At 37.1% G+C, this 12617-nt stretch overlaps 1 protein-coding gene across 3 annotated transcripts in view; it reads right to left on the bottom strand.

The window, feature by feature from the left end:
- LOC134662745 (teneurin-m) overlaps positions 1 to 11442 on the bottom strand; it is a 333160-nt gene extending 321718 nt beyond the window's left edge. For all 3 annotated transcript variants that reach the window (XM_063519017.1, XM_063519020.1, XM_063519021.1), the window contains exon 1: positions 10851 to 11442. In XM_063519017.1, coding sequence (XP_063375087.1) covers positions 10851 to 10884 — 34 coding nt within the window. In that variant the 5' untranslated portion in view covers positions 10885 to 11442. The remainder of the gene's footprint in view (positions 1 to 10850) is intronic.
- Positions 11443 to 12617: the final 1175 nt, after the last annotated feature.

Below are 12617 nucleotides of genomic sequence, written 5' to 3'. Positions count from 1 at the left end.
AGCATTACTGCTGCAGTATTGCAGCCTGACATTACTGTCGCCGTTTGGATCCAGAATGCACCAGCATGACTGCTGCAGTATTGCAGCCTGACATTACTGCCGCCGTTCGGATCCAGAATGCACCAGCATTACTGCTGCAGTATTGCAGCCTGACATTACTGCCGCCGTTCGGATCCAGAATGCACCAGCATTACTGCTGCAGTATTGCAGCCTGATATTACTGCCGCCGTTCGGATTCAGAATGCACCAGCATTACTGCTGGAGTATTACAGCCTGACATTACTGCCGCAAACATCTAAAATGTGGTTACTGCCCGGATATTTGCGACAGCCATGCAGTCAGCAGTAATGTCGCACAGCAATACTGTAGCAGTAATGTCGCACAGCAATACTGTAGCAGTAATGCTGAAGTAGTCTTAACCAGAATCCGAACGCTACCTTAAATCGACAAAAAGGAATACCTATGTACAACCATTTGGTTAATTGTGGATCGATGAACACGTTTAACTAAAAGTGATCAGGGCAATTTATTTCTATCCCGTAAGTCCCATACTGTCCCAGTTCCCAAATTACTTGAGGTCAGGGTAACGCCGACGTTGATTGTCAGACTACACTCTCTGTAAGCTAATCTGCCGTTAGACATATTAACAGAGGACGAGGTTAGGTGCTCTTATCTTACCCCAGATATGCGACCTTTGCACCCGCTCGTTTGACAAGTTCTTCGACAGTCAACGGTGGTCCAATCAGCACGGTGTGGTGAATTTAGTTAATTGGGGGTACCTAGTTTCAATGTATAAAGATGGCGTGTTTGCGTGTGTGTGTGTCTTCATTAGTAAATTGTGTTTATGTGCAACTGTTTCTTTTTTAAGTACCTATGCAATAAAGAGTACCTATTCTATCTGTCTAATATCTGTGTGTAATTAAAACCTAAATGAATTAAATCGAATACCTTGAATAATCGCAAACGCACCTGTTTCCCATGTTCTCCACCAAAAATACCATAAAAATTATCCGTACAAAATTATAATCGCTTATTTTGCATCTAATTTCCTTTACCATAAGCATACTAACGCCGCATATTAATACAGATATTTATATATAGTGCAAAGGATTGTCAACCTTATAGATCGAGGATAGATAGGAGTAAATGCGTTAGTTGCGTGGATGAAAGGCACAAGTTGAACCATAATTAAGTTTACCATCCGGTATGGAAGCGACAGAACACTTTGCAGAATTTCGGGGACGGATATTAACAAATTCCAATAAGCTGGTAATGACGTGGCGTCAAATTTAGATTGTGTTTAGTCATGTTAGTGATTTTTAAGTTAAAGCTGTGACGAATTATAAAGAGATTTTAGATGAATATAATCTGTGAAAATTCAAATAATTCAAAACGTTTTATGAGTCGCATGAACAAAACGCAAGCAAGTATCAAAAGTGACGTTTCTACAAATAAAAACTTCATTTTTGACACTTGTTTGGCACATCCACATCCGATCCATATCGTTTAGATATCTAATATTTGACGTATCTTAAAGTTAGAATATGGCTGTTAGACGCTAATTCGAATCCACATTGATGTCAAATTGATCTGATTTTGAGATCACTCGCTCCTATATATTTCCCGTTTCCCGAACAATTTATTATTTAAACAACAAAACATCTGCTATTCGGATCGGCAAATATAAACGGTGTGTGCTAACACAACACGGCTGTTATGTCACATGGCGGAGACGGGATGAGGTTGAGAATATAATTACTGGTTAGGATTAGTAGATTTGCCGTGAGAAGGTATGTATAAATATAGGAATCCGGATTTCGATTAAATACCTTGCTTGCCGTTCGATGCATTGCGGAATATTTAAGCTTACTTTTTTACAGGGATCGGATACCGGTATTTTTTGTATGGGAACGGAAACGGTATTTTTTCGTTCTTTGCTAATTACTTCATTTCTAATTGAGCAATCTAATAATACGAAGTCGTTACCTAAAAACACAACTGAGTGCTACATTTCGAGTATAAAATAATTCGAAAAATATGGTTATTTCTATGTTTTTGCAAAAAACCGGTTCCGATCCCTGCTTTTTTATTTAATTTTAAGCGTTACATAATACTGTTTTAATGCATAATATCATTAGATTCGTCTCGACTGTCAAAAGTAGGTATCTATAGTAACATGAGAAGATTTAATCGAATTTAAACTTTTACTGTTATTAGTTGAAAACATTTCGCGCAAGTGACAAAAAAAATGCGTAGGTTAAACTGAAAAATTAACTTACTTAATATTGACTAGATTTATTAAGTTCTTTGAATCGATCAGTATCTATTAAATATGAGGAAAAATAAACAGTTTCCGTGAAAAAGTGCTTAACTCGATGGGCAAGACGCAAGACGACAGGGCGCGGAAATTGAAATCTCAGCGGCAGACAGGTGATTGACGTCCACTCAGGCGCATGTCTTGCCGCAAATTTATTATACGTACCTACTCGCGTGTAAGGCCGCGTTCTAACTAGGTATACAATAATCGTACCGTCCTATATGTGAACACCTCCGTTAAAATATACAAGCCACGACAGGACGATTACCGTTATCGTGTCATCTGAACACCTCCATTTATGTAGGCCACGACGCACGAACTATAGATTTACGTTACGACTCAGTGGGAACGCAGCCTAAGGCCCTCAGCACACGAGGCGTAGGCGTAAGCGTGGCGTAATACGCGCGTAGAACGAGAGCGCTACGAGTACGTACAATCTCAACAATCCCGCACACAATGCGTAGTCGTAGCGTATGAGATCTCTGTCGTCATTATTGTACGACAGGCGTAAGCGTGATGAACTTGTATGCAAACAGAATGATCTGGCTTACACGACGCTTGGTGCCCAAGTCTACGAGAAATTTAGCGAACTCTTTAACGATACGAACAGTTTGATGCAACCGACCCTAAGTCTGCAACGATTTTGATAGCATACGCAGTGTAAGTGTTATTTATACGTCTTAATTTCATACGCCTCTCGTACTCGTATCGCTTTTATTTTTTATTTATTTTATTTTATTTTAAAATTTAATTCAGGCAACAAGGTATATTACATATACCTTATATTATAAACTAACATACATATAATTTTATAAACTTAAAAACTAAACACTATTTTGGCGACAGAACGGCGTGGCTCCGTTGAATCGTCTGCTCTCATCATATCGTTTATCATCGCCTCGTGTGCTGAGGGCCTAAGTAGGTACCTATTACCAGGGGGGTGTCACTCCGCAGTTTAGGTACATTTGGCCGGCGCGCCCATCCGACAGGCATATAGCAGTGGGCTGCCGCTTGGCGCGCACGATAGTCGTGTCACGTGGCGCTCGCGCAAAATTGAAAATACACAATGGCTTCGAAACTTACTTCCGTGAGAATCAGACATACTATCTCCGGATAAAAAATGTATGTTTACATAATCAACGTTTGTAATTCCTACATATTTATCTTAAAAATAATAAATCAGTGGGTATAAAGTCTATTTTTTTATTCGGTAGACTAAAATGACATTTCATAGTATGAAATCATGAAATGACACCTGATGTTCATACTATGAAATGTAATTTTAGTCTACCGAATATAGACTAGGTATAAAAACTTGTCAAGTGATAACCCCGTGCCGACACTCACAGCTCGGTCATAAAACTGCGGCGCGCAAAGGAGATTCACGGTTCGTGCGCGGTTTTAAGTTTAAATTTTGCTTGCAGGCGGCGATATAGGTGTAATTTTATACCTAAATCTGACTTTTGTGAAGGAGTGAATTTTCTGTACGGTAGTACTATTAGTTATTCTGTGCTATTACGCTTCAATTGAAGATACGTTTACATTTTTAAGGTCCTTATTTACGAAGTACATAGTTAATGTTAAAATATTGAATAACTGATTCATTATTTATTATAGTTCCATTTACGATTAATACCCATTTGAAAAATTAATACATGAAACCCCTGAATTATTAAATATCCAATACGCAATAACCATTAATGAGATTCTGCGATTGACAGCATTGAAACATTTTAATGAACTTAATTTCAATCCTCGTAAATTAAATAACATTGAAATACTGTGGGTACTTAAGGTAACTGTACGCCCCGACCCCCATCCGGGACCTCGTGAAAACTTAAGGCGTATTTATGGGTGACTATCTCCGATAACGGGCGACACCCATCATTCTACATCTACAAGAATCTGTACGCCGATCAATCACTGTTGGGTGCCGTTTGGAAAGCAATTTATGCTTTTGTTTCTGGTGTAACACGTTATTTGGCCGTTATCAATAAACATAATTGACTACCGATGGTTGACTAGTAGAGAATGCCATTAGGTATTAAGTCCGCCATTTGTACATTATTTTTATGTTTTGTGCAATAAAGTTTAAATAAATAAATAATTCCAAACAAAAGAACTAATCGCGAAATATTAATTTTTATATAGAAAATTACGGAAGGATTCTGCACGGTTCGTTTAAGAAGTCTATACATGTATGCATCAAATACGCGATATTTTCAAAAAGTGATGATATAGGAAAGTAAAAGAATATTTTTATTTTACGGAAAAGTTTTGCAGGTATATTATGTAATTGCCGATCACAGAATGCTCTAACATCGAAACAAACATTTAAATCAGAATACAAAATTGCATTACGATGCTCAAGAATTGAAGAATTATCAAAGAGCAAACATTAATAAAAAGGATCATAAGTTTCCGCTACCCGCCAAAAGATGGCGCTGCCAGTCTGAAAACGGCGCCAGCGCACACGTGCGTACCCAATCGCAGCCCATTCATTTCATTCCAGTGATCCAGTGTCAAAACGTATTAGGTCGAAAGCATTATCCATTCTAATATCAACCTTAATAGCGTTCCATTGAGTCTAAACTCGTTAAAAGCTGCAATACAACTTGATGTTGCTTTTTCATTGTTTTTTGTTCCCTTAGCCCAATTCCGTTTTTATATCCGAGAATAATCGACAAAGGAGCCGTTTGGTTCCGAACTGAAGATGTTCCGTACAGAAGAAAAAAGTTTTACAGTTAGATTGCTATTATAAAGGTTTTTGTATTGGGAATAGACATGTAAGTGCATTTTGTATATTGTGCGTAAAATTGGTCTGTGATCTGTGATGCACATGGTTTCGTTTCTCATGGCGTTGCGTTGTTATTCATTTAAAATGGATCGTTGTCGGACATGAGTCGTCGTACCCGTACCAATTTACGTTACTTACATCAATCGGTTATGCCGACAATTGATGGATTGTCAATATTCATGTCCTTGTTAACCTAAAAATAAAACTATTTACTAACAATGATTAGACTAAGCCATGGTCCCCAAGGATCGCCACAACGAGAGGTGACGAGCCACCCGCTTTCCTCTTTTAATGTTTCCCTGCCATCTGGACCACAAGTATCTTGTTGGGGGTCTTCTGTCATTCACTCACTCATTCATTCATTCGTCATTCACTTTCTGCCCCAGCAGCCATCAGTTCATTAAGCAATGTGCCCCGTCCATTGTCAAGCTTCGCAACTCCATAAAATGTCTACTCATATGTATGTAGGCATATCCCTACTCTATCGGCTTAAATTCATCAATCAATATTACTTTATAAAAGCATAAGCAGTCCCGAATATCATAATAAGCCGCATTATCTATTCTCACCTCTATTGTTCTAAAAAATTGAAAAATAGTTTCGTCCGGAACCACACCGTTTATAAATATTTATTGTTCAAAACATACATGCTACATACGTTTATGTAGGTATTCATGTATTAAAAACATTTTCTTTGACTAGATTGAAAAATACCTACCTACTATAATATTAGGTAGGTAAAAATTGTTTTACACCTGTCAGCTCCCAACGGCTTTGGGTGTAAATAATTCCATAGGATTTTAACGACGTGGAATAGAAAAGAATGAAGAATTTCGAACGCGGCCCGTTTTTAAATGTCCTATAATCGTTAGGGAAGAATGATACTGTTTTAGAATCCGGCGACGAATTCCAGGTCAACGAACTTTGTCGATGTGACGGAACTCCCGAATATTATCATAATTTCAGAGAATTCCTAATTATCAGAATGATTGATGTATTACGCTGTAATGCAGCTCCCACAACCTGCCGGCTGTCGTGACTACCCGTTTAATAATACGGTCTGAGCTGCCTTATAATTATTAGTTAATAGCGGCACATATACAGCATTAATACCTACTTAATTAGTGAAGCTATGAAACGGAATTATAAGGTTGACAACTGAAGATGAATTTAATTAAACTCATCAATGCCTTTCCGAAGTTCGGTGTTTGAACACTGATTTTCAAAGGGAACTTTAAAACAGAGAATCTCACCATATTTCGCAACTAAAAATTAAGATTGACGTGTATTCTGCATTTCACTTGCAAACTTGCAAAACCTCGTTGGCAATATAGCGAAATATATGGACATCAATCCGAAACACGTTGCTACGTAACTACACTAAAAGTGGCAGTTGGGAAAATTTATAACCAACAATACTCGCGTAAGAGAGTTTCGCAATAAACTTTACAAAAAAAGCCGTAACACAGACCCCAGGTCCTTTAAAACCAATTTGTCCCAAGTTTACGACCCCGGTTAACGCATCAAACAATGAGTGAAAGTATTGTGTTTTATACTCTTTAAGTTTGATCGTTTACCTAGCCATAACTCTTTTATTGGCGGCCATAAAATTTGTATCCCATTTTAGAAAAACCTTCGACCGCAACGAATCCCTTAATTATAGGAGGTTCGTGAATAACGTAATATCAGGTTTAATAGACAATTATGATAGAAAAGGAATACTTTGAGCATATGCTATAATGGGCTTGGCAATTAGGGTAGGTACAGTGTTTTTGTCTCTGCGACATTGTGTTTCTGGGAAACTTTGTTTGTTCAAAACACGTGGGAGTTCCGCCGCGCTGTCTTTTCAGCGCCATTTGGATGCATGTGTCGACCCCGGGTTAAATTAACCGGAAACTTAAGGGGAAATAGTTAAGATGCCGCGCAGGTCTGTTGCAGTCACTCAGAAAGTTAAGCATGCCACCCCTGTTTACAAACGTTTAAAATAACCTGTCTCGAGGAATCGACGGACGATAAAAAAACAAACGAAGTATTACAACAGGCGGGACGATTATTCAAATTTATGCTCAAGCGAGAAAGGGTAACATTGAAACTTGCAATGCGGCGTTGCATCTCATCAGACCACTTGACATAACAATATAGAGGAACACGTTTCGGCTCCAGTGGCAAACAATATAATCGATATTGAATATCATTATGACATTCAATAACAAAGATCCGGTGATACGAGGGACAACATTCGAGGTTTGTAAAAAAAGGAAGCATATTGGATTGTAGAGATGTAAATTACGTAAAAACTGAATATAAACTCGTTTGGAGTATCTTTTGATAGTATAATGGACGTGCGTGATGTGGACGCGGCGCGGCGGATCGCGCGGGTGGTCCGGCAGCGGTCGCACTATTTAAATATTTCTTTTTATTATTTGCCAGCACTATTTGTTGATTAATGTTTGTTTAACACGAAGGTGTCGTACAACAAGGTGTGATTTGTTGGTCCTTTATAGGCCTATCGATTTCAGTTTAGTTTTTTTACAAAAAAATATCGAGCACACGTATTTTGAGAATGTATCGTGCAATATTAATGGAGCCATTATTGTATTATGTATGAGTCTGTTAAACTTTTTTTATACAATAGTTTGTTTTAAGTAAATTGATCTAAAACATAATTGTACCTACATATCAAAAGTACTTGTGTCATTATCAGAAGGAAAATGTATTCCAAAAACATTGCTCCCTGCGCACACAACAAAGGCGGCCTTTGAACGGAATTCATCATTAGCTAATGTATTTACATCGAACATGCCTACATGTTTATCTCCTACAATTGTTCCATTCAAACCCTTTAGGTCTTAATTGAACAAATCATCGTCAATTTAACCGCGAGCGCTCACTTTATCTCGAAATGAAATAATGCTGTTTGCCACGCGCTCATTAGTGGTCTTATCTTTAGTGATACGAGATGCTGGGTAGTTTTACGTGTTCACCCTTATAAATTACGTAACATTTGAATTTACATTACATTAGGCCCGAGATACACTTGTAAGTTTACCTTACGTAGGTATCAAAGCTATTTGTTAGAATGAGATAACGATGTTCATCTCTCATTCTGTAGTATGGCTGTGTCCGTTTACGTAAGTAAAACTTACAAGTGTATCTTGGGCCTTAGTGTAGTTTCTCCTCAGTCACTCGTTGACCACGAACACTGCAATGTAAAGGGTTCGAAACGTCGGGATGTAGTCGTATAAATTCAATATACGCGATATAATCCGTCTTAATAGCTTTATTTCATTTGAATCCACATTTAATTAGAGTGTTTAAGAAGCAACGACAGGCAGCGAATTATATTACCATCATAAGTCTAAATGGATATCTATTTAAACATTCATTCGGTTATTAAACCGGGTTTTCGATTATTACTTATAACTTAATTAACAAAATTCTGTTAATTATTGATAAGGATTTGATAAATGTATGCCTAAATTTAAAGTGCTCTTTAATACATGGTCGAATTATTATAGGGTTTTATGTTATGGTTAAATGCAAAAGGTAACATGTTTATCATCTATTAATTTTAAGATTATCTTGTTTCAAATATGTACTTAAATTATTTTCATTTCAAAATGTAGGTGCCAGATTGTTGCTGTAGCAGAAACTGTCTAATAACGCAAAACATGATAATTTGTTAAGGTAAAGGACAAATAAGACCGTGAATATTCTTAAAACACTCACCTTTAATTAACATGCACCAAATAACACCTAATAACTCTAACAAGCTAAGTAGTGGAAATGAAAACGGGAAGTCTATATTATATATTTAATTGTTCTTTTTGCGACTATTTTCTATAGGTATGAAGATAGGTGCCCTTATGTTTACGAATATTGTAATAATGTACATAATAATAACATTGCAAAACAATAGGTAAATAAATTATGCTTAAGTTGAAGCTATTTTAACTTTCGAACATGAATGCATTAAAGTAACGTTAAATTTGGGTTTCAATTCGAGATTAGAATTTCAAATGTATATGGAATACAATAACTATTTGCTACTCGCGTTTAACATTCTGTATTTGTACGGCCGTTTATTAAAATTTCGCAAATTTATTTATATTGTGTATTAAATTTATATTGTAAAACACACATTTTATATTGTAAAATTTTGTTAATTTGATAATTTATATTGGATAGCTATTGAAATAAACATTCAGAGCAATAAAGGAGATAGACTAATTTGGAATATTGTAGTATGTACATACAGTACCTAAACTACCTAATTGCATTTTACTACCAGTGAACATTTTAGATTCATTTTCCTCGATAATAGAAGTTAAATTTGTACGACACGTAATCACGTAATAATATTATCTAATTTGCGAACGCGTTTAGTAGTTAGTGTTTACATTCAGTCAGAATAAGTTTCATATTAGCAATACTTACTTTGTTTAAGCATCGGGACTTTTTTGCAATAAAACTATTAAAACGGATTATATCGCGTATATTCTACTACATCCCGACGTTTAAATATGTATACCTACGACGTTTGAATAGTTTTATTTCATGAGTAACTATCGCGGCTATCGCAGTAACCGAAGACAATATTATATCGGGATTTTGTAATAACGAATACCTAAGTCAATCCAAATTAAATGATAGCAAGTGTAAAAGTGTTGTAATTCCTTTTCCTCGGTTCCAATAAGATAGGCATTAAATTAAATAGGTATCATGATTTTGTAGAAATAACCAATTTTCAAGTCAATCCCAAATTTAATCATATCAAGTGAAACAAGTGTTGCACCTACCTATTCCTTTTCGTTAGTTCCAATACTTCCAATGAGTGTATTAAATTAAATATCATGATTTTGTATAAATAACGAATTTAAGTCAATCCCAATATTTCCAAGTGTAAACGAGTGTTGTATTCCTTTTCGGTTCCAATAAGAGTATTGAAGGGATCATTGTGTGGTGTCAGGTTCACTGACTTCGGTTATTGTGACTCCGTCTTGACGGATTTAATTTCTTCCAACTGTTATGAGTTGATTTGTATAAGCATTTCTTTTATAACTGTTGGAATTTTAATTGGAATCTAGTTTAGCGATTAGCGCGTTTGGGTTATTCAATGTTTTGTTAGGTTTGCATGTAAATATTTCTTAGCACTGATAACATTTTAAGATAAATCTATTTGTAAACCAGTTTATACATAAATTTACGTAAGTTTTGCTTACCTAAGTACCTAATTCTTAGTCTACACTGAAGTTTTTAGACATTTTTATCTAGGTATTTTTTTTCGTATTTCACAGTTATTGGCAAAAAAAACAGTTGGTGCTTTCACAATTTCGCAGTTCATAACAGTTGCTCAAAATCCACCAAGTATCTGTTACGTATTCCCGAATTCATTCAAAAGTCCGTTGGAACAATATTTATCAATTTCTAATAGGCATATTTTCGTTTTTTCGTAACCTACTCAAGTAATTTTTCACGCGAAACTGGGAGCCTGTTTGTTTACTGCATAAAATAGCTTAAAATGTAAACATCCCACAGGATCTTCATTTCCCGCAGTAACCTTTATTGCAGCTGTGCCATCAACACCCGGCGATAATCCTCCAAAATACCAAATGCAAATGCACCCGCATAATTAACTCTCTCCATACAAAATATTGACGCAACCACCCCGTACCCACACGTGAAAAGCTCATACCGCAGCGATTTACGAATTTCCGCACCAAAACATAAACTTACGCTGATCGAAGAAGCACTTATCCAGACCATTCATAACGTGGCACACAGCCGCATAGTGCACAACACTGTCTCACTAACTATACGTCACACAACAAATCACAACGTTCCCACTTGGTCACTGCACAACGTTAGGGCGGTTGCTGTACACACTGGCGCGAAATTTTGATACGTGTTGCCGATTCAATGGTCGGCGCGCGACTGACTGCGCGCGGCGCCTTGAGGAGGGGCGCGAGCGCGGGAGGGGGTGCGTGCGTTCGGAATCCACTTCCCACGTGCTCAACTCCCGTCCTTTTCTTGCAGGACGGGTTGGCTTTTTAAACGCATCGATACGGGCCCATGTAACCTTGTTTATGCACCGCTAATAATAAACACGCGAATGACGCTCCAAAGCGCATTGCATTTGTTTTGTTTTTTTTTTTCGCTAAGTTGGGATGTTTGTTCGCGTTTCCGGCACGCTCCGCTCGACCATTTCCGGTCGGGAAGTTTTGGAACTCTTAGCTTCGACAATAAATCTAATAAATCGAGCTGAGAAGTTGGAGATGTCGTTTTAGCAAGTTACAACTATCTTATATGATATTTTGGCAACTTTTGGAAAACATAACAATTGCCAATGACATGACATGAGTACCTACCACAGAAAATCTTAGATCGGTAGGTAGGTAAACTATTTATTTAAATATGTACTTACTTAAATTTGAACTGTAACAAATCACTATACATATTTATATACATTGAAACAAATAAGTATTGCAAGGTAAGCAAAAAGGAACCTGTACCTGCCTATTATACTGTACCTACGTATCGGCCCGATTCGAACTTTAAGATACTTAAGTAAGTACATTACTTACATCAAATATTACGTCTAGATACGATATCGATTAGATAATATGTCAATGTCAAAAGTGACGTTTCTTCAAACAAAATCTTACAAGTTCGAATCGGGCCGTGAGGTATTCAAAATTATCATATTTTGTAATTTGTCAACAACGGTTATCAACTTATCGCCCATCATTAGTGCTTCCACTAATTCCAGAAAGTATTACTTAAAATTCTTAGATAAAGCAACAAAACGCTAATGCGTTGGTTTATTTGGGGTGGTCGTCCACTATCGGAGCGTCAGTCATCGCTTATTACTTGCCCGGCTAAAGTTAGATGTCCACTGACTCATGCGTCGAACTCGAGCCCTTCGTTTTAGACAACTTGTGATATCATCACCTTCCTCGCGTTGTCACGGCATTTTGCCACCTGGGGCCTGGGGTCCGCTTGGCAACTTTTTTAACTAATTCCAGTTATTGGCGTGGGCACTACTTTTTACGAAAGCGACTGCCGTCTGACCTTCCCAGAGGGTAAACTAGGCCCTTATTGGGATTAGTCCGGTTTCCTCACGATGTTTTCCTTCACCGAAAAGCGACTGGTATATCAAATGATATTTCAGTGCATAAGTTCCGAAAAACTACACAACTTACAAAATTTGTGACAAATTGTGACATGACGATCTAAAAAAATGAGCTTTTCGAAGTTTTTCATGTCATGTCAAAGGACATGGATGATTTAACGGGTTTCTGTATACGGTATGTAGGTACAGTCAGCAGCAATAGGTTGCTAAGCGGGCGAGGCGTTCAAAATGATCTTGACGCGACTTTATTGTTAAGAGAATAAGAGCGTGTCAAAGTGTCAAGGTAATTTGGAACACCTCGCCCGCTGAGCAGTCTCTGCTGCTGACTGTACAGTTCGTAGAAATATGAATGTTCATATTATGACATTTAT

Source organism: Cydia amplana, chromosome 3 (genome assembly GCF_948474715.1).
Source record: "Cydia amplana chromosome 3, ilCydAmpl1.1, whole genome shotgun sequence".
NCBI lineage: Eukaryota > Metazoa > Arthropoda > Insecta > Lepidoptera > Tortricidae > Cydia > Cydia amplana.
Note: the sequence above shows the minus strand (reverse complement) of the source record. Positions and strands in the feature narration are given on the sequence as shown.